Source organism: Mesocricetus auratus, unplaced genomic scaffold, assembly GCF_017639785.1.
Source record: "Mesocricetus auratus isolate SY011 unplaced genomic scaffold, BCM_Maur_2.0 Super-Scaffold_100006, whole genome shotgun sequence".
Lineage (NCBI taxonomy): Eukaryota > Metazoa > Chordata > Mammalia > Rodentia > Cricetidae > Mesocricetus > Mesocricetus auratus.
Window position 1 is genome coordinate 4021623 of NW_024429190.1, and position 23561 is coordinate 4045183.

Genomic DNA, 23561 nt, shown 5'->3' on the forward strand with positions numbered 1-23561 from the left:
ACAGAGTTGTTAAACTTAAATCTCATTACTTTACCTGATACTTAAACTAAATTATATAATTGGTCACATGGACAACTGTTAGTGATAAATGTGTATGTGTATATATAACCTGTTCTGCTTTAGCAATTATTATAATCAGCTAGTAGGAGGAATTACTGGTGGGTGTGATGGGTTGAGGGGACTTAAGTTTTGCTTACTTAGACACAGGAGAAGCCATGTTTGCAGACCTGTCACACATGGACTCTGGTCAAGAGAATGCCCATTCTGCACTTCATTTGATAGAGCGATTTCGTGGCCATACCCACCCTGAACAGAGAGCATGGACCTCTGCTCAGGGCTAGTTCTGCTGACTCCTGCTGCTCCGATGAGTGAAAACTGCAGGGTGGTCAAAGTGCAAAAATAAATCAAAGTCTTCAGCGAGAAGCAAAACTAAGGAGAAAGGAAAGTGGCAAGCAAGAATAAAAGCTGTGACAGAAATGTGAGTGTGTCTTGCTTACAGAAGTTACATTGCAAAATGTGTTTCATTAAGAAAAATGTAGTTAAAGTTGTGCGGTGGTGGCACACGTCTTTAATCCCAGCACTGGGGAGGCAGAGACCAGAAGATCTCTGTGAGTTCAAGGCTAGCCTGGTACAGAGCTAGTTTCAGGACAGGCTTCAAAGCTACAGAGAAACCCTAGCTTGAAAAACAAACAAAAAATGAAGTCAAAGGGAGTAACATTGTTATCTTTCATAATTCAGATGATCTATTCTTGAAGAATTTAAGAATGTCATTCCCAGATTCCTTGTTCTCCCCTCATAGCAAGTGTGGTTTATTATATAAAAATGTACTCATGTCGTAAGGATACATTTTCAGGAAGGCCCTGTGTAGGTTAAGCAGCAGACTTTTTGTGCTGGTTTGTGGTTTTCATGTATTCTTTTCTCTGTCAACGATTCCATTCCAACAGTACTCACGTTTTCCTTTGGTTGTCTCCTAGAAAGAGAGCCTTCCTCTACCCATATTCTTACCCCTGTGAGCCACAAAGAGCCCAGCATCTGGCTGGTCTGACCCCAAGCAGCCCAAGAGAGATGAGAGACATACAAATTGGTTGGAAATTTGCCTCACTTAAATGTACTGGATGAGTATAAGGCAAAATTACATAAATAGGCAGCCTACTTTAGCAAAGTGCATATTTAGGAGTCATAATCAACCCACCATTTCACTGTATATTAGAAATATCAGGCCACTGAGCTTCTAACTAATCAACTTGGTAAAAGTTATGTTTTTATTCAACACACACACACACACACACACACACACACACACACACACACACACACACACACACAGAGTCTTCCATCTAGCTGCCTAGGACTGTCTCAATTTTAAAACTGAGAAAAATGAATCTTCATTTCCTTTACAGCAACTATCCCAAAGGAAGAATAGCCTTATTTACCCTTTATACCCAGATCAAGAGCCTCAAGAGGCCTTGTGTCAAAGTCCAGTGGGGGGTCTTTGAAAGGGAGAAAGGAGCATGGACTGCAGGTGCCAGGACAATTCAGTGCTAGCAGGAAGGCAAATGACTCCAAAAGTTCTGGGTCCCAAGCTCAGTGTTTCTAGTCAGTGCCAGTAGGGAAGTAATTTGAGGGAATTGTTGGCTGGTGTTATTGAGGTTTCAAATCCTGTGATTTTTCAAGGCAGACAAGAAAGAAAGAATGTGGTATCCTGATTTAGTAAAGGAGGGTGTGTATGGACTGTGCAAGTTCTGATGATATTCAAAGTCCACTGATCTTATAAGACACCAAGGCCTAAAGGTGTGCTTCTAGTTTGTAGAGATGCCAGTCTTTGTGAGCTGTGATGAGCTTTTGTGATGTGCTGGACCCTAATGGCGCTGTCACAAAGTAGGTGTGAGGTCCTATCTGTATCATTGTCTGAAAACCCTGGAATTTTTCTTTTAATATTCTCTGATGTTAATAACTTATCATGTAGTTTAAAAAGAATAATTAAAAAACTCTTGAGTTGTCTACAAAAGAAGTCTGTTTGTTCATGTCCTGTCTTGGAAGAAGTCAGCAGGTATGTCAAAATGTTCATAATTGGGATATCTGACCAAGTAAAGGACACCATAACTTTGATTTCATAAACATCTTAATAATATATTAATCAGCATCCAGTGCATTTTATTGGATCCATTGCTATATCTTGTGCTGAGCTGTGTTATGTACAGATGTAGTGTTCTTATCATTGCTGGAACTGGGAGCTGGGCCAAAGTATGCAAGGGTGGGGCTGAGATAGCCTCTGATGTGTGCCAAGGACTTGGTTCACTCCTGTAGCTTTGAGCAATGACTCATCACTGCAGATGAACAGAGAAAGCTACCAGGGGACCTGGAGGAGCGAAGTTGTTTGGTGCCTTGCCTTGTAGCCACAGTTATCATGAGATCCCATGATGGCAGAGAAGAGTTATTGTTGCCATTGTAGCCCCTGCCTGGACAGAATGCAGATTATCTATCACTATCATCCAGATCATGCAATGCAATGCTTCCTTCTGAATATAGCACCTTTGTTTCCAGTAGGGAATTTGGATACTTGAATTGTTCTTTGTGGAGGATGGTGTATTTGAGTTTTCTTTTCTTGTTTGAAACTGAGGAATGATAGAATTTTCCCTTAGGTGCTACTAAGTATTTTCGCCTAAAAACAAATAACATATGCTGCTATGTGATATAGCTGATACATACCTTATTTTATATTAGAACAATCTTTGTTATATTGAGAATCAACTCTCTAGGGAATATATACGTCTTTTGTGCCCAAATAATTATCTTGTAATGCTGTAAGTCACTCTTCAGGCAAGCTTTGTTTTTTTCATCTAACTTTCTTTTACATAATTTAATACCATTAATTGCTTTTAAAGGTCCATATTTGAATCCTGCCATATGGGTTGCAAGCTGACTTCCTTACTTCCTATCACTTAATCACATGCTTTCTTTCAGTTTGAAACTGAAGTATGTTTCTTATCATCTCTAATAGATTGTTGGCCTCCAAAAAATCTGAGACCATATAACATATGTGTCACAGGCTTCCCAGTGAATCTTCCATAAATAACAAAGCCCTAAGTAGTCACACTTCCATATCCGTAAGGGATTGGTTCTGCGACCCCCCCAAATGCCAGATGTCCAAGCCTCTAAGGTATAAGAGCATAGTTTTTGCACAGGACCTTTGCAGTGCTCCTGTAAAGCTTGAATAATCTCTATATGATTTGTAATGCTTAGTACAATGTAAATTCTATATATGCAGTTGTTTTATTGTTTAGATAATTGTGATAAGAAAAATGCCTATTGTTCAGTACAGATGCTATTTTTATTTTGAGAAAGGGTCTGGTTATATAGACCAGGTAGACTTGAACTTGAGACCTCCTGCCTCTACCTACTGAGTGATGGGACTGGATCCAGTCAGGCACCATTCTGCCCAGCTTCAGTGTAATTTAAAAAATATTTTCACTCTGCATTTGATTAAACTCATGGATGTAATGCACCCATATTCAGTAAGTCGATTTCCCATGTTTATGAATTTCATGCTCTTTGCATGCCATTTCTATGACTGTAATTAATTCGCTTGCCAGTTATACCTTGAGCTTGTATTTTCACCTAGCTTCTCTTAACTATTCTGATTGGTTCAGTTTGGTGAGAAGACAAAGCTTATGCCACTTGGGACCTAGTTGATCAGAGCATGTTGCAGAGCTCTGAGGAAAATCTTGAGAAGCACCCGAACTGGTGTCCTAATTGGGAGATTGTAGAAAGGCTGCTCATTCTCACAGGAGTGTGTGGAAACGAGGAGGAGGCGAGGGTTAAAAGTATGAGGTGGCATTTTAGGACTGGCTAATGTTTCTGTTGCACTCAGTAAGAGGTGTGAGAGCAGGGTGGTGGACAGCTCCTGAACTCCCAGGAGTGAGGAAAAGGGGCCATCTTGGGAAGTAACAATGTGTGTAACCATGGTAACTACCTACAGGCTGCTCATGATCAGCTAGCCGACCAGTCAAGATGCAAAGGTAGAAGTCTGACCTTAAGAGATGCTGAACAAGTTTAGGGGCTTTTTTTTCTTTTCTTTTTCCTTCATGGGCTCTGCACTCCCTGCAGGGAATTGCTAAGGTCTGTTGATGAAATCTTAGGGGTTGGAGCTGAGGAGATGAACTTGGAAGAACCATAGTGGTCAGTAAGAGGTTTGACAGCAGTAGGAAGGAGCAACCAGGGGAAGTCGTACGTGTGCCTTTGGAAGGAGATCCCATTTCTTTCTCTGGTGCCCTGCCGCAGGCCTGGGAGGAAGCAAAGGGAATGAATGCAGGGTTTGGCACCAAGCCACACAGGGAGCAGAAGCAAGTGGCTAGACCCGGTGAGACCTGGCCTATTGTATGTGGAAGAGGGAACTCAGTTTGCTAGGAAGAAATCAGTCCTCTTGTACACCAGGTGAAGGCAAGTCACTGTTTTTCCCACTCCCCCAGTACCCTTTCAGTTCTGTAACCATTTCCAAACATACAGTCCCGGCCACTTGACTGGTGTCCTCTCTTGCAACCTCTCCTGCTTACAGAGATTCATTTTTTTCCTTCTAATAAACATGCTGTTGAGATCTCTCTCTCTTGAGTCTTTGAGCTTCATTCCTCATCATCCATAGAACACAGTTCTGGGGACACAGTCCATGATTATTACACTAATGTGCCGTTGTGATCGGCATTGACGGTTGGTCTGTTATCTCTTAAAATCCTTTGTGGCTTTCCAGATCTCAAGATGTTTCATCAGTTAAGGTTTGGATCACCTCAGAGGCCTCTCTGTCCTGAGGGGAAGGTCCTCACCAGACTGGTGAAGGTGTCTACCCACACTGAAAGGGATTAGATACCTCGACTCTTAGACATGCTGTAGAAATATATCTGCCAGTCTTCCCCGGGATAGCATCTCATCCTTTCTTTTTCCTGGGGATCAAGCCAGTCGATCTAAGCATCATTCTTTCTGTGAAGCTTGTAAGCCTTCAGTGTCTGGTATGGAGGTTTAGTGGTTTTCTCCCTGAAAAAGTCTTTTGTCAGCTATAGGGTTCCATCCCTGACTTTATGAAGAAAGGCCTTGTGAAGAGTTTTCTGTTTATCTTTAACATACAGGGACAACCTGCCAGAGTCCTTCCTAAGCCACCTGGTAGACTGTATGATAAATCCTTCTGTTAATTTCCAGGGGGAGCATTAGGATTGCCACATCTTTCTGTTTCTCCAGAGATCTCATGTGTCTTGTCCGGTACCTACTGTTGTATGCCATAATTGCTCCTGTTTCTCCAGAGATCTCATGTGTCTTGTCCGGTACCTTCTGTTCTATACCATAGTTGCTCCAGGTCTGTGTCTCCAATCTATTTTAAGTCACCTGTGGACAGGAACTGGGTTTCCCTATTTTTAGAACTTACCACCCTCCTTGTGAAAACAGCAAACCTCAGTTTTTCTATGTGTTAAGTCAGATGACAGCTCCCGTGTGGGTTTCACTGAAATGCTAGTTTTCTTCCGTCTTGGAGGGCCAAATAAAGTAAGCCTCTGCTCATATAAGGGAGGGAGCACACTTGAAAACATAGCAGTTTCTGCTTTTCCTATATAAGCAGGGTACTAGGTGGGATTTTGGCACAGCATGCTGAAGTGTCCGTTGGAAGGGTAAAGAGCGTAAAGATGGGACTGGATTGGGGCTGCTTGGGAGCCATTACTGGTATTGGCTGCTTGGCCACTGCCAGCCATATCCTCTGGAACTACCACAGCATTGTAGTGTTAAATAGTAGGTAAGGAGGAAACCACCAGAAGTGGTTTTTGTAGTATAACTATAAAAACAGAAAACAAGTTACAAGAGGGATTGGCCAAATAAATATAAGCAGCAATTAAGTTATTGAATGTACCAGAGTGAGTGTTTACAAACCCGACCAAAATGGAATTCATCAAATTTGCAAGGCATAACGAATTTCTAATTACTTCTTATCATCACATTAGCCCAAGAGGAGATATGCTAGCTGAATTGGCACTCACTTTAGATCTAAAATTCTACAGTAAAATCCACAGCTTTCACATGGATCCACTCACAGAGCTAGCAAGGGCTGAAGTCAGGATGCCTCCTGACTCAGGCAGAGTAGAATGCCATACTCAGATGTCAGGAAAATATTAATGATAGCCATTGGCTTTCAACAAGCCACACGGTGTAGACTCCCCCCCCCCATTCAGTGGGGATAAAAAGAAATACCAGAGCTGTATTAAATTCCTTCTTACAAAGCATGAAGAAAAGGACCAAGTGTAGTGGGAATCTTAAGATAATGATGTCAGAGCCAGGAGTTAAATAGGAAGCCATATACTCTGAAACTCTGAAACACAGCTCTCTTTCTATTTACTTTTGTAAGCAGCTGAAACGCGGGGAAATCTGACTACACGGCTTTCCACACAGCTAGTAACTGATGGGAATGGAACAGAGCTCAGAGAAGTTCTCAGGAAAGTGAAGCCAGCTCCCTGCACCTGGGACTTGGGACTCATGTAACAGAAATGAACCGAAGAAACAAATGTTCACACAGTCCACATCCATGTCTTACAGGACTTCTTTGTTTCTGCACTCTTACACACAGTGTCACATGCTAACAAACTTTTGTGTGTTTATACCAAGAGCAGCTAGAACTGTGCGTAAATGTACCTACAATTTAATCAAATAACCTCACAATCTCATTTCTGTTGTTGTTTTAAAGGGAGCTTATGCTGCCTGAAATGGACACTGCATGCCCTGGGTTGGGGTGGGGGTGTCGAAGGTATGCTGTAACCCAGGATACCTCCAGTAAGACAATTGAAGGGAGGGACAGACAGCGAGAAACCACATCAACCCAGAGTCTCTCTGATTCTATATGGACACTTTCTGAACCAAGAGCCAAGGGCTGGGTGCCTTTTAATTCTCTGTCGAAAATATGACACTTGATAACCTCACTGTGACTGCTTCTTAAAATAGGGGCTGGGCCTCACAGCAGGCATCTGGGCTGCTGAAACCTGAGCTGAGTGGCCCCACAGGCTCTGTGGGAACAGGCAACACAGCCTCTCTGGCCTTTGCCCGCCCTTTCTGCATCCCTGCAACCCACCCCTAATATTCCCAAACTGTCCGGAAACGCCAGACCTTGATCTCCGGCTCTACCCACCCACTTCCCCGATAACACGCGCAACAAGAAGTCTGAGCAGAGACCACTGACAACAACAGCAAAACCAAAACCTAACCTTGAAAACAGTGCCATGACTGCTCAACTGGGATTGACAGGAGTGCTAGACAGGGGCCTGCAAGAAGCCCTGGGCTTCCTAGGATTGTTACAATGGAGTAGAAAGGGGGGTATTGTTTAGTTGTTTTTGAAAATACTTTGTGGTGTTTATGTGCTGTCTGCACCGCTGAATCCCAGTGGCCCCTGTCACTGAGCTATTGTGATGCTCCAAGCCTGAAGGTGTGTCCTGTCTGCTGACCTCACCCTGCCCAGCCCTCCATAGGTCACCAGGAACCACACTTGTTTGTGGAGTGAGTGACTGGAGAAGCACCAGTGAGGAGGGCAGTCTGGTGTCCTGTCTCTTCTGTAGTGTGCTAGCAGGGGACAAGATGCTTGTTGCTCTTTCCAGGACCCCCATGCAAGCACATTCCTAGAGTCTTGATTGTGGGGTTCTGCATCAGCTCTCAGGTTTCGGCAAGGGTGGAGCACAGACTGCTTCGGTTTTGCATTGCAGGGTTGTTTCTGAAGGCTTTGGCACCTGGGACTAGACTTTGGCTATGGACTTGGAAAATTAGACTCCTGCCATTTTTTACTTGGTCCCATGGTGAAGGGATGGCCATTATCCCCATCATTCAGAAGAGGACTAGAACCCACCCTGTGTCTAGAATCACCAAGGTCCTTGTCATGGATGCTGAAGGGAATGATGGGTGTAACACCGGGATCTTAGGTCAGACCAAACAGTCTCCATCTGACCCAAGCAGGGAGTGAAGACTCTGAGACATTTGCGTGACGGGGGGTGTAGCTGGAGGGAGGTTTTCTAGAGAAGACCCGTCTTTAGCTAGAGATGGGGCTCAGCAGTTGGCGGGGCAGATGGTAGAGATTTCTTAGGGATCCACCCTTGGAGTCTGAAGGTGAGAGGAACCCAGTCAGAGCATCTGTGGCTGTAGAGGCAGGAAAGTGCCTTGACAAAGTCGAATCAGCCTGGACTTGGGGGAGAGGAGTGGAACCATGTTGGAGGATATGGAGGGGGAAGAGGAGGAGGGCGTGGCTTTCAACCCTAAGCAGATGACGGAGTACTGGAAGAGACAGGAGGCAGGGTGGCTAGAAAGTTCTTGTCTGGTTATCATTGGTGGGTAGGGTGCTACAGCGTTGGATCCTCTTGATGCGTGTGTATGCGGAGCCAGGGGGTGCTTCAGTGTGCCGGGTGTTTCTTATGAGGAAGACGAGATGGTTTCTCCACGGGGAGGCCAGAGGCCCACTCTGTAATTTCCTAGATCTATTTTGGAAGTGGCCTTTGTCCCCAGGAGGTAAAAGAGTCTGGTCAGAACTGTGGAGGTTGTCAGCCAAGTATGCCATTGATTCTGGTTGCACAGCAGTAGACATTGAGATGAGGGTAGCAACCAAAGGTGGAGGAGAGTTGCAAGGGATGGGCAGATTCCCAGATCCTGAAGCCTGCTGTGTGTTCACTGGGGTTCTCCAGCCTTTGACTACAGGAGAGCTGAGGGTCCACCAGGCTCATAGGCATATCTGCTTGCATGTGTCCTTTGGATCAGCAGCAGCCTTTGTGATTCTAGGACAGGACTGTGAGTAGAATAAAACAAAATTCATCCTTCAGGCTTAAAAACAAACAAACAACAAAAACACCCTGTCCCTTAAAGACAGACTACAAAGAAATAAAGGAGCTTCTGATTGTATAGCTTTGGAAAGAAGAAAACCTAGAACTCCGTTCAGTTGAGGGTTCTGTATGCAAATTCAATAAAGTCAAACCACACAAAGCTAGCTGGCACAGTGAGGAGAGCTGACTCATCTCTCCAAGAACACTCAGGCGCCTTCCGCATGGGACACCTGTGTGCCCACACTGCCAACTTCCAGAGGTTTGCACTCACTTTGGGAGTAAGAAGCAGGTGCTGCCAGACATCCTGGTTACATAGGATCCCTGCTCTTCCTCCTGCATAACTCCTGTGTTCTGCTTTGTGTTTTTAATGGGTTTAAACGGGGGAGTGGGGCACAGTTCCCTTGATGTCATTCTGCAAAAGGCCTTGTGAGTTTTTGGTGGGAACACCGGCAGCAACCTGTGAAGTGCTGCATCAGGTGGCACTCATAGAAATGCCACTGTGATCCTCCGCCAGACCTCACTGAGCCCAGTGGAATCTTTCCCTTAGCTCCTGGGACTGAACTGACTGCCACAGAAAGCACATGCTCACTTCCAAGTAGAGCGAGCAAGTCCCCCGGCCCAGGCAGGGGACAGCCTGAGATGTATGCATGCATTGGCTAATGGTTTGGGAACTCGTAAGTTTTCTCCCAGTTTACTTCATTTTACTTTAAACCCCTGTAAACTAGTATTGGCTTTTTTTGAAAGTAGATACCCCTTTTCAGTAATATCCAACAATACAGAAACTCTAGCTTTTATCTGCTCCTCAGAGCAGGGCCTGCCTGCCATGCTCAGCCCCAGGGTGGAGTATTTGCTGATAACTAAGTCATGCACACTACAGGCTTTCTTAACTTGCTAGGAGTTCTATAATAGCAATGAGACCCAACTCTCAAATGTTCCTCTTTGACTATGTACCTGATGTCTGGTGAGATATCAGCATTCCCATATATGCTGGTCCCTGCGGTGAGAGGCTGGTAGGAGCTAATAGCTTTTGTTACTGTGTTGCAGAGAATTCTATCAGGAAAGTCAATCTTTTTATGGTGAGTTACTGAGAGCTTCCTCAACCCTCGGTCAAAACTAAAATTTTATTGTGAATAGCATTTCTTAGTTTTCAGTGTGTTTGCTGTGTAAGTGAGCTTTTCATTGTGCACCTAGAAGAATAGGCTAATCTTCTACTCTTACACAGATAAAAAGTTTTTCTTTTAACCCCAAGGAGTAAAGATACTTGTGGCTAAGTAGTGGTCATTGGTCATTACCTGTATCCCCATGGGAGTCATCTCATATAAACCTCATGCAAACACCACCAGGTAAACCTCCACCTTGTCTGTTCAGCTCTTAGGGAAACCGAGGCCTACACGTTACAATGGTTTGTCCAAACAGAGCCACCTGCTGGAGGAGGCACAGTACAGCAGAGACTTTGCTGGGTCTGACCTGGCAGACTTAGTCATGTCGAGTATTTGGTTCACACTTACACGAGTGTATCCTGGGATTGACTTCCAAAAGGCAGTCCCCTTCTGTTGCCCCCAGATGAGGTATTTTTATGGGTAAACTTGCATCCCTGCATTCATTGAGTGGTGTGGTAGACAGCACCTCTAAACAGCTCTCTTGAAAGCTGTGGTTTGAATGTGCTCTCTTAGCCTGTCTGTTTTATCCATATACTCTAGGCCTTGCTTATCTGGGTCTTGAATGTCTTCTTAGAGTTAGGTTTTGTTTTGAAAGACAAGGGCAGTCATGAAAGCTTTGTCAGAACTTTCCTGGTTTGTCTTTTCCTTCGTTAGAAGACAATCTTGTCATAGGAGCAGTGCCCTGAATTTGAGGATTACTGAGCTCTGAAAGAAAGTCTTGGAGGGTTTCCTTTTTTGGGATCCCTCAGAATCAACCTGTTTGGCAAAAACCATGTTGCAGGAAGAAGATTTGGTAAATCTTGTTTTTGGAGGCTTTGGCTCTAGAGGCCTTTGAGGAGCCCTAGGGACTAACTGGAGCCTGCATCAGCTCAACTGCCTGTCATCAGCCTGGGCATGGATTTCCATGTCTCTTCATGAGTCCAGTTCTTCCTCCATTTCCTGAGGCAATTTGACAAGTTCCTGACATTATGTCTGAGCCACATGGAGCCTCAACAGTGGGTGCAGTTCTCAGGGGACACCAGTTCTGTTTACAGAGCTTGGCCATAGTCCTGATTAGAGAAGATGTATCTGAGTATATGCTGAAAATCTTTTCAAAGGGTGGCCTTTATCCAGTCCCAGGCAGTGTAACAGTCAAGGTTCATTGCGACTGGAACTCTGTTGTTGTAGCTGTGGGCTTGTCAGAACGTTGATGAATATGTTGGATCTTCAGTGGCCTCATCAGATAGGAGAGGAAACTTGTCACATGGAATTGCTGTGAGGGTTGGATGCATACAGTGTTTGGCTCGATGATTAGTTCATAATTACTCAGGGAAATGATAGCTAAAAGCCAGACTGCTAGTGGATGAATTACAGGTGCAGGAGTTGGTGCTGGACACGAGGATGCCCCTTAGCTTCTCTCCACCTGACTGTGCTTGGGTGAGAGTGGGGTTTCTGAAGTCTTTTGTATAAAGTTGAGCACAAGACAGCTGATCACAGGGGATTTACTCTAGTAGTCACTCTTCAGCCCAGTGGTTTCTGAGCTGTCTTCCCCGGGGTTAGTATTTTGCTTGTCAGTGTTAAATCAGAATGTTGAAGTCCTTGTTTTCTTGGAATTGCTCTCTGGTGCTGTGACTACTAACTGACACCCAAACAGAACACAGACAGCTCATTTTGCACTCAAAGTCTCCCTTCCAGGGGGAAGCAAATACAGGAATACACAGAGCACCAGGAGAGAAAGGAAACTCCCATGAGCCTGCAGCATAAACGGATGCCAGTTTGCTTCATGGTGTGATCGGCAGGCAAGGATGTACCAACTCTCCATGGCCCCACTAAAACGTCCTGTGAGCAGGTGCCACTTAGCATCAGCCAGGCAGGATATCTGGCCCGGTAAACTGCATACCATCACATACTTGGTGTTTTTCAAGGGAATTAGCATCAGGAAACTTTTAGCTCCTGTGTCCTCTGATCCTGTGTGGCTAAAATAATGTATGCCTCTATGTCTGAAGCTGATGGCTCTGATGGAGAGACAGGAAAAACACAGAGTAGATACCCTTTGGATGCTGGCCTGGGGGTTACACAAAGCTGGGAGAGGTGTGGCTTTTCCCTGTTCCATCTACACACCCTGGGCTTCCTCATCCTGGGCCTCTGTAGTCTGAGTGAAGGCCTCCAATCCCCTATGGAATGTGGGTTTAATTCATCTGTTTACACACAGCCTGAAATTTGCAGTCTCTGGACCACTTAGCCCATGTCTTCATAGGTCCTCTAGCTTTCAGGGAACAGTTTTCAAGCAGTCTTTTTTATAGTGAAAAGCTATCAGGAAAAAGCAAAACAAAACAAACAAACAAACAAAAAATAAAACAAAACAACTGGGAGCCATGAACTGATGGGAAAATTTGTAAGTACTCAGGAGCTTGCCTATTTGACAGTCCCACATGATTTGGAACCACAATTAATGACTTGGAAATGCCAGAAATGTTTTTTTGTATAATATACTTTCCAGTTTATAAACAGTTCCTGCCAGGGCACACCCGCCGTCCTCACTTGGAGAGCTGGAAAGGAGTTTGGGTTGTGTGCTAGTGATTCATCCTCTGAAAGACCTACCTGGTGGCAGCTGAGCAACACCTGCCCTGGGTGTGCCCAAGAGGAGTCAGGCAAGGCCTTAGTCTAAGGACCTGGTGGCATTTGGGCAGAAGCTGGGCCCTCTCTCATGTGCTCCCACATCCTTGAATCTTGGTTTCTATAGATCTGACAGTTTACATAGATCTTTGAGGACCATCTACTTGGTAGTGCTCATGGTTGTTTACAACTGAGTTAAGTTGATTCAGGATGTCTGAACAGAAGTTGGCATTTTCTGTTTCTCACTATGACTGTTCTTTTTGTTTGTTTGTTTGGCTGACTTGGAACTCCATTTGTAGGCCAGGCTGACATTGAACCCAGAGATCCACATTGCCTCTGTCTTCCGAGTACTGGGATTAAAGGTATGACCACCAAGCCCAGCTGTGACAATGTTTTATGGCAGATAGCCCAAGAAGCCATGCCTGCGAGCATGGAGAAGGGAAGGAGGGTCCACTTGTCCTGAAGCTGTGCATTCTACCCACACTGGAAACCTCCAATCCCTAATGCACACATCTTCGATAAGCCTGACTATAAAATATTTGCACCAGTATATTTTCCTTTGATGTATGATGAGTCAGGAGTGAGGCAGGGTTAAGGCTTCATCATATTCCATGCACAGCCTACTCCCTCCATCAGGATCCCCACCTGCGGAACCCGTCATGCTACCACCTGATAAGAGACACTTTAAAATTTCTACCTACTCCCTCTTCAGGCTCAGTGTCTGGCAGCCTGCTCATCAAAATCTGTTACAAGCATAGGTGAACAAATACGTAGTCAAGCCTCTGGGTTTTTTGTTTTGTTTTAGTTATTTGGCATCTATATCTGGAAGGACTTGCTAGTCACCTGATAATTCTGTCTAAATTTTGAGGAGTCACTTTCCTGTCTCCTGTAGGGTCTGTGCCGCTTCATGGCCCCAGTAGCAGTGAGCAGGTGTTCCATCTCTAGAGTACACTAATTGCTTTTGTCAAATGAAGTGAAAGTTGTAGCTTTAATAATGCTAGTTTTATAATCCACAGATTTCAAATGTTAGGACTTAGCTGGTCAGTGACAGGCACAGGGCATTTTTAGCTCCTTGTGGAGTTTCAGGCTGTTCATCTTGGTCACAGGTCTTTCCCCAGGCCTGTCACACCCAGAGATGAACACTCAGAAACTGTGGTTCTCAAGAACCCTGAACAGGACAAACAGGGAAAGGGCAGAGTGTCATAAGGCTCATACAGGTGGGGCTGCTTCAAACTGCTAACCAGTTGTCAGGACAGTGGGAAAGACAGGAAAGAGGATGAAGACCCAGATGCCAAAGGTGTGGTTTTCAGTAGAGTCTGGTGGAGCAAAGATGTATGACATCGCTGAGATGAAGACTCCTACAGGCTGGAAAGGACACAGCTGACTTTGCTGTAACTGTGTTCAGTGCATTGTCACGTTTCTTCTTTAACAACAATAACTAGAAATTACATCGTGGTTGTGATATATTCTATTTCTCTTAAATGTTGGCTGACTTGCCACATGTACATACATGATGTACGCGAGCGCGCGCACGCACACACACACACACACACACACACACACACACACAGCACCACTGTCCTGAGCTCTACTGGGAGTACTTACAGCCTTCCAAGTTGTATCAAGCCATATAGTCAGTGGGCTCTACCAGGTAGTTGTGGGGTATGCCCTCAGATCATGTTCCCTGACTAGGAAAGAAGCTGGTTAAGTGACTGTGAGGTTGTGAGGTTCTGAATCCCTGGATTCATGAACATGGTAGGGCAGATAAAGTGATAACACAGGTAGCTAGAAGATGGTGACAGATTGTTTTTGCAATGAGTGAAGGAATGCTCGAACCCCATTGCCTCACAATAATGCTATGCTCCTGTAATAGCCCTGAACACAGAGATGCTCCTGCTTGAGTGTACTCTGCTAAATTGGAAAATGTATTTCTTATTTCTTTTCTAAACATTACAAAATAAACAAAATTGTATTTGTGTAAGTACCTGTGGGAAGCCTGGGCTTCTGGCTTGGAGTTAAGGCTAATTGGTGAATGTTTCATTGTCTTCATCTTTTTAATCTCCAAAATGCGTTTAACAGCTGTCCTTCAAAGAGGCTCAATAACATTAAAATTTCGGGCACTGTGTAAATTATCTGGGTTTGAGGGTAGCTCTATATCTTTGTAACTTTGGGAAAATTTGCTCTTTGTTTTCTGTAACATATGAAAAGCTTTACCCTTAAAAATGGCACCAATAGAAATATGATGTAATAAAGAACCAGGTGGTGGTGGTCACACCTATAATCCCAGCACTTGGGAGGCAGAGGCAGGCAGATCTCAGTTAGTTGGAGGCCAGCCTGGTCTACAAAGCTACACAGAGAAACCCTGTCTGGAAAAACCAAAAAATAAAATAAAAGAAAGAAAGAAGGGAGAAAGGAAGAAAAGAAAGAAAGAGTTAATAAATAATGGGCCCTCTGAAACTGATTTTGTTTTACTTTATTTTTTATTTTAAATTTCTTTTTATTATTTTGACTTGTATAGCCAGATTTTGCATGAAACTCACTATGTAGCACAGGCTGACCTGAAACTTGTTCCCTTCCTACCTCAGCCTCTTGAGTGTTAGGGTTATTTGAATGTACCACTATCCCTGAGTATTCTTGACTTTTATGTCTATGAATGAAAGGAAATAAGCAATAACAGTTAAAATATAGCATAACATACAAATATTATAACATAAATCTTATGTTTTTATTTTTTAAAGTTAATTTATAACTACTTACCATAGCAGAGGATAATAGCCAAGTGCCATTCCTCAGTCTGTGTTAACTATGGTGGGGACATCTGGAAACTTACAGTCCCTTCTGGATCCTATTTCCTGCTTGTTCACATTTATAAATGATGGCTCATGTTTTACAAGTAACACATACTACAGTAGCAAAGCACATGTCATATCTGGCATCGCCTAGACACCATCACTGGTAATTGTTTACTGTGTCTTTCAAGGCTGTTGTAGAGTCTATTGCTATAATATAGTCCTCTCTAAAAATGTTTTCCTAAACAAATGTTTTGAAATTTTTTATTTTTTCAAAATTATTTTCAAAAACATCTGTTTTTGCTTATTAAATTTTAAGTTTTTAACTGTTGGTACTAATATACCACTGTAAAGTAATGTATTGATTTTTATTATATGTCCTCTTAATTGTTTAATTTATTGGTTAATATGTGGTTAAATTATTTAGCTGCCATTAGAAACCATGTCACCATATCATATAGTACCGTCTCATGAGTTTCTTGAGAGTAAATTTCTAGAAACCTATCCAGTATCTTTGAAACCTCATGCCAAAATGCCTACAAAAAGTCAGTTGGGTACTAGAGCTCAGGGTGTGTTCAGGGCTCTCATCACATCCATATGGATCTTTTGGCTAGAGCTTTGCAGGATAGGGGAAAGGAGGGGATAGGAGCACTGGGGTGTCGCCTGGGTATGGTTCCTATCTTTGCCTGACACTGAGTGATGTGGGCCTTCAAGTGAGCTCCAAATGCACATATTATGTATACACATATGCATGTATTCGATATGCAAAATGCATTGCCTATGCTAGGTGCCTTCCTCACTATCTGGAGTCCATCGGGTGGGTGTCTTGTTGACAGGGACTAGGAAATTGCCTTCTAGGTTGAGTGAGCATTCAAGCCACCGTTCAAAATAAGGTAAAGATAAAGACAAAGGGGTTGTGTATTTGAGCAATGCCACTTACATCCTTTCGCTGCTCACAGCCTCATCCCTGCCAGTGGCTGTATTAGTGGACTGGGGCTTCTGGATAATGCTACATGGCTTACTTTGGTCTCAGAGCACCCAGTATTACAGATTCATAGATCCAGGCCCTCAGAACTCATCCTAGTTCCTGAGCTGGAAAGGATGATGACAGCTTTGCAGAAAACTGGGGATGACCACCTACTTAATAGTGGTGAGCTGACATATATAATCCAGGAAGGGCCAGCAAACTCAACGGCACACACCTACACCTTGTCCAGGCTGGGTAGAAAACAGGACATGCTGCTTACAGATGGGAACCACATTTTTAGGATGTTTCTTTTTCAGAAACTTTCAGAAATGCTTTTCATGCTGCTTCTTTGAACTGGTTTTTACTTGTTTATGGAAGATACTATCTGTTAGGACTGGAGACTGCTGACACACAGATTTAAAAGGTCTCCATAGCTTTGAAGGTATCTCTGAAGCAAGCCACGAATGCTTGTAAGGATGGGTCATTTGGAGGTAGACTCTCATCTAGTGTTTCTGTGTTATAATTTTCAAGAAGGAAGATGAAGGCCCGTGCTCCACCACCTCCTGGAAAGCCTACTGCCCAGAGTGTCCACAGTGAACAGAAGCTGCCTCATGATGCCACCTTGGGTTCACAGCAGAACCTGGTCCACATGAAGGAGGCACCACGGAACAGCACCGTGGGCATTACTGTGGTTCTGCCCAGTGGGCTAGAGAAGCAGAGTGTGGTCAGTGGAAGGTAAGACCCTGGTACCTGGGTGGGGGGTTCCTGTGTTCTTCTCATGCGTGTGGGACGAGAAAGAAGAGTGAGAATGGGTGCGGACATGTTAAACTTAGTTCCGTGTTGAATTTGACTCAGGTTAGAGTGCATACTATGGATTGGTATAAGATCACAGGCTTGGCAACGCAGAACAGTCCCATGGGGAAGAGTGTGGCCTAACTGACCCAGCCAGGCTCTCTGTAGTCTTAAGGGGACCCAGGGCTAAAGGCTGTCCTAGTAGAATTTTGGCTCAGAGAAAAGTATAGCTATACATACATTTTCAAATTTATTTTATGTGATGATTAAACATAATATTGATGAGTATTGCTTCTGGTCTCGGTATATACCCACAAATGGAAGGAATTCGTGTGTTCTGAAATAGCATGCCTTTAGTTGTGATAGGTAATATCACATTGTCTTTGAAAGTCTTACCACCAGCATAGTGTAAGAAGATATTTTTCAGTGGGGTTCCTCCGTGCAGCCATTGCACAGGTGTAGGAAGATCTTCACATTAGCTTCAAAGAAGGTTCTGAGGCTTGAGACTGATACCTTGTGGCATTCCCTGAGGCCCAGCTCGGAGACCCTGCGTAGTAGGAGATTCTCTGTGTGTTTGGTTGTTTCATAGGGCAGTCATTGTGTTCAGCACACATTTCCTACAAAGTAAGGAGTATGCTATACTGTCATATAGTTTAAAGATTGTTTAGAATGCATGCCTTTCTACCTGTAAATGTATATTTACCATTTTTATATTTTGTCCCAGTTGATAGTTGCTTGCTTTTTCTTCTCTTAGCTTGTGGCATTTGGATAGTAATACATGAATCTTCTTTGTGTAACACAAGAAAAGGTGTGGTTCCTTCTAGAAAATAGAAATACTTCTGAAAAATTCTTTCAAGTGAATGTGTTGTGCTCCCTGTACCTTCCATTTCTTCTTCCCTTTGGAGCAGATGTTATCACCCACCATACAGTTTGTAAGATTGCCATGGAGACTAGCTAACCTTCTGAATTATTCAGATAACATTCTCTTTTCTAAGCAGGGATGCTTAGAGTCAGGAAGAGTCAGCATCGGCCTGGAGGCCTCTGTCCCTGGGCCCCCTCTGACTGCTACAGATGAAGGCAAGCTTCACTAGATTTCACATTCCTGACTCTTGTTTGCTTTTTGTTACTTTTTTTCTCTTCTGCTTAAGCAGTGGATTTAGCAAAGAACATGCTCATCTTGCCCTAAACAGTAGTTTACAAAACATGGCCAGCCCTGAACCTTGTATGTCCTGACAGGCGGACAAGAGTCTCCTAGAGAAAGCATGTTAGTGACTGAATGCATATGGCAGCATTCTGCAAATCACAGTTTTTGGTTTCCTGAGCTGCTCTGGAATTTAGAAACACAAGTTAAAGTCCCTGTCTGTTCTTAAATATTAAGACATAAGGATGGGGCTTGGAACCGTTCCTGACTGAGAGGGCCTGGCAGGCCTTCAGGAGTAGGGCTGCCAGCTCTCTGCATGGCGGGTGGGAAGGAAGCCAGCAGCCCCATTGCTTTAATTGAGAGCACAAGTGAAGAGAGTATCTTTGAAGACACAGTACCCCCAGCCCCAGGGGAGCTTCATAAAAGGCTCTTAAGTGTTGACAGTGTTGGGCTGTGTCATTTTAGTGTAAAAAATTAGTCACATCCACATTGGTTCACACAGCTAAGGGACATCTGGCAGGGAAAGGCAAAGGCTTCTTTTTCCAGAATAGAGGAGATCTCTCCCAGTGTTCAGTCCTGTGATTCTGCCCCTAGGAGCCATTGTAGCCTAAACACCACAGAATAGACAAGTTTGTACCTGTGCAGGGAATTCTAGGTCATGAGCCTTGGGAAGCAGTGTAAGACCCTTCCACCTCCTAGATATTTATCCTATGAGAGAATCTGTTAAAGAAGATCATTATTTAAAGGAGTTTCTGTACCCGATTTTCCCCTACCCATCCCTTCTTCTCTCCCAACCTCTCTCCTCCCCTCCCTCCTTCTCTCCCTCCCTTCCTCTTAAATAAAGGAGACTGTCTTTTCTGTGAGAGAGTCTGACATTTAAATCGCAAAGAGCTTGTTGTCCTGGGAAGGAAAAGGAGTGTTTTCACACACACACAGCTTGACAGTTTGCAGAAGATGCTGTGCTTGTTTGGATGGTGGCCCTATTTCAGTCCCCCCTGAGGGGAAGTATCATTTTGTGGACTCCTGATAGGTTACTAAATATTAAAATATTCATTTATCCATCAAGCAAAAAAAATAAATTACAAACTTAGGTGAGTCATTGGGAAGAGGCCATCTCAGCCAGCAGGGGAAGGAGAACATTTGCTGAGCAGCCTGCCTAAGAAACAGGCAGGTGCATGTTACAGAGTCTAGACTGAGCAGGGAAGGCAGATGGGCCTGCCCATGCAGTGGTTTTTCTGCAGCCTGCACAAATTGTAAGAAATCTGGCTTTGGAGTACTAATTTTCTTCAAATGCAAGGAAAAGAAAACACATTGAGTGGCATGTAAAACGTAGATGAATTTTTAAAACCACCAGAATTCATTACTCTAAGGGTAATTAGGTTATGTCCATGTCTGCCACAGTTCATCTTCTGAAGGAGGATGGTATAGAAGACACTTGCCTCTCCTATAAACTGGACACAGACTGTTATAGACCAGTGATTCTTAACCTGTGTGTGGGTCTCAACCTTTTTGGGGTTGAACTATCCTTTCATAGGGGTCACATAGTTATATACTGTATTGCCTATCAGATATTCACATGATGATTCATAACAGCAGCAAAACTGCAGTCATAAGGTAGCAATGGAACAATTTTATGGTTGGAGGCCACCACAACATGAGGAGCTGTATTTAAAGGTTAGGAAGGTTGAGGACCACTGCTGTAGACTCTGAAGAAGGGTAACCTCTAACACACAGTTGAAAAACCGTGATGGTAGAGTTAAGAAAGGGCAAGAGTTACTGTGGCCAGAAAAGAGATACCTTCGGGGCAGAAACTGTCTACACCTGCTCCCTCCCATAGCCTACATCATATGGGATTGCCACTGGACAGCGCGAACTCCAGGTTTTCCTGGATTCTGAGCTTAAGCTTATTTCCTGTCTACAGATCAAAAATGCCAGCCATCGTTGCTTTCAGATAGTTTTCAAGAGTTGCCTTAAGAAGACAGGCTCTCTCCAGCTAGCAACCTGCACTTCTCTCTAAACCCAAATTTATAGACATTTTTCTAGACAGGCAACAGCTGCATGGCCTTGGAATTTTACTCCATTGTTTTCTTTCTAGCATTTGTTAACCAGGATCCAGATTTTCACGGGCCTGGATTCTTGCTGGAGATTTCAACCTCACATCTGAAATCCTGCCCCTGACCATCAGACCTCCCTGTCCATGGCCTTTTCTGGTCCTGTGTCTTGTTCTTGACTGTTTCAGTCTTGTCCACGTGTTCCCGATAAAACCCTTCAGTACAGACGGTCTGCCAAGGACCTTGATTACATCCTGCCTTGCCTCTTGGAGACCACACAAACCTGTCAAGCTGGACTTTCTTTCAGGATTTGCATTGATCTTTTGGTATGCCTCACCCAGGGCTTAGGACCACATGCTGGAATTGTTCCATACAAGAAACTAGGACACATTAGAACGGTTTGAGATTCAGCCATCCATGTAAGTTCAGTTTGTTTTAAGACTTCCTGGATACACCTCAAAGCAGTTTGCATACCTAGCACCCAGTGATCCATTCAGTCAACATAGGTTCCAAATGGACATGTCATGATACCTAGCATAAAGACATTCTAAAGGTGAGTCCCTACACCTATAGCATTGGCACCACCGGGGAACTCATAAATACTATAGGTTTTTCAGCCCCAACCATGCTTGGCTGAATTAGAACACCATGGGTGGGGTTCATCAAATGATGTCTCCACATCCCCAAAATTTCAGATAGCATCCTCATCTGGAGATCTTCTCCTAACAGCATGCTCTTGGCTGTGCCCTTGGCCTGGCACTCTGTCCTGACAGTGGGTTTGGGCTCTTCTTGGCATGATAACCCTAGGCAAGAGACTGGAATATATATAGAGTCTATAAAGAGGCCTCATCGTTTCTATGACCTAGACAGTGTCTTCAGTACCTTTCTACCTGTCTCGTCCATCTGAGAGGATGGTATAACAGCAGCTTGTGATTTAGAGAGAAAGTCCCTTCAGTCCAGGAGGGCAGTTGGTTTGTGACAATTCTGACTTTGATCTGTTGGCCTCCAAGTGGCACAGATCCCTCATTTCTTGTTTAGTCCCTTAGTAGGACTCTGAAAACAGCTATACGCAGCAGCAGACCAGTTTCTTACAGAAGTCACTAACTCAGGCAACACCAAATTTTGAACTTTGTATACATTTAGAAAACAATATGTGTGTATATACACATAAATATATATCATATATTATGTAAAATAGATATGTGTGTATGCATACACACACACACAAACACACACATACACACATATCCTTTTTTCCCTGACACAGAGTTTCCTGACTGTCCTGGAACTCGCTTTGAAGATCAGGCTGGCTTCTAACTCACAGGGATCCATGTACCTCTGCCTCCTGTGTGCTGGAATTAAAGGTGCCACTGCCCAGCAGAAAAGCAGTATTTTTAAGAGAAAGAAGTTTATAAAAATTCTACTCACTTTTCAAACGTATAATTAGAGTTCATAACAGGTACCCAGAAACAGTCTCACCTGTATCATGAATATTAAAAGGCATCAAGCAGCTGAAGGAAAAAGCCATGGAGGATAAATGGAAGGAAAAAATTTAAAAAGATTGACAGTTTTAAGCGAGCCCTCCAACTCAGCTTACTTGTTTTCTGGGAGGTGGTCACTCCCCCTATTTACTATAACTTTTGTTCTTCTATTAAACTTGTGATTTCACCTTAATTTTAGATGGATAATTGGGTAGAAATGTGGCACAGAGGGATATTTGCGTGTTTTACTAAGATTTCTGAGTGTTCCTATGGCATCACTACCTAGGCTGAATCTCTAGCATTTCTTAACTTCCTAGTATGCCTGACTCTGCCTTTGACATTCTGAGTGTGTCTGGTTGCTGAGTTTCACTCCTTGGGGGATATTGGAAGCTATTTTGCAATTCAATGATCTGATGTCACTTGCTGAGATCAGGGTAGCCCTCAGTCACATGCAGACTGAAATGTCTGTCAGAGCAGTGTGCAGTTCACATGGAAAAGAGCCTTGAACTGTCATTTACTTAGCAAGCAGTGACGTGGTGCCTGCCCCTGGGCTGACAGTGTTTAGTGTCTTGAAGCCACTAACTCATAGAAGTCTCCAGCGACCTCTAAGGTGGGCTCTAGCCCAGTGCTCCTGCAGCAGAGAAACTGAGGAACAAAGCAGCAGCACAGGCAGCTAGCTTTCCTGGGCCCGAGAGGCCGCCGTGTGGAATGATACCAGGGTTCCACAAAGGCAGACTATGAGTAACAATAGCAGGATGCTGCTGTGGGAGACACCAGGCCCTGACCCGAGGGTAATGTCAGGAAAGCTGTGGCCCACGGGCCAGGACTTCTCAAGGAGAGCTTGGGGCAGGGCGGCCAGACTCAACAGGCGGTGAGAATGAGGAGTGGCCAAGCAGCCTTGCCAGTCTTAGGAAAATTCTCTGTGGTGCAGTGACACAGTGACCTACTAAGACCATGTGGAGGTATACACATAACACTCAGTTAATAAAGTCAGTAGTTGTTGGTTCATAGGCCACAGGAGGCAAGTTGGGATATGATGGCTCTGTAATAAAATCCTGCAGGGACTTTAGGCATTCTTAGACATTGCCACTGTGCAGACAGCTGTTTTGAGGAATCTATCATGACAAAGTCCTGACAAGTCATTCCAGCAAGCATCCACTTTTAAATAAAGGGTCAGCCCCCTCATGGCACTTAATGCGTTGACCCAGGTTTCCATGACAGCCCATTCAGTCCTCAGGAGAAATCTCACAGTGAAAGTGGCTGGGGCAGCCCTATCTGCCCTCAAACCTCCTCACCTTTCCATAAAATACGATCCTCCAGGACGGTGCAGGAACCTGTTTGTTGCTCAAGACAGAGTTAGTGAGGACTCTGTGCTCTTTGAGTGATGTAACAGGCATGAGTCCTGTCCAGCTTATTGTGTTTGGGAGTCTTAGGTTTTGCTCTGTGTTTGTGCCTCTTCCTCCACTTAACAATAAGTTGCAGTACATAGGCTATTGATAACGGCTCTAACCCTCAAATGTTGAAGTGTAATTGCAGTTTTCTCTGGAAGAAGCACTCTTTGGGAAAATTACATCCTTTTCCTTGGTGAATTGGGAGGATAGATGTCAGCCTATTTTAGAATGTCATTTGATATAGACAGTTGGCATTTGGACACTAAGTTATTTACTTCAACCTAGTTGATAAACACTGTCAGTACATAGAGTTGTGCGTACTAGTGCCTGCTGAGGAGAAAGCCGCAGCCTTGTATGCTCCCTTTTATGAAACTT

The 23561-nt window shown here is 44.0% G+C and overlaps 1 protein-coding gene across 6 annotated transcripts in view; it reads left to right on the plus strand.

Moving 5' to 3' along the window:
• The window catches only part of Cobl (cordon-bleu WH2 repeat protein), a 228969-nt gene that overhangs the window by 54132 nt on the left and 151276 nt on the right, over positions 1–23561 (plus strand). For all 6 annotated transcript variants that reach the window (XM_013122711.3, XM_013122714.3, XM_013122712.3 and 3 more), the window contains exon 2: positions 16862–17065. In XM_013122711.3, the coding sequence (XP_012978165.1) occupies positions 16862–17065 (204 nt within the window). The remainder of the gene's footprint in view (positions 1–16861; positions 17066–23561) is intronic.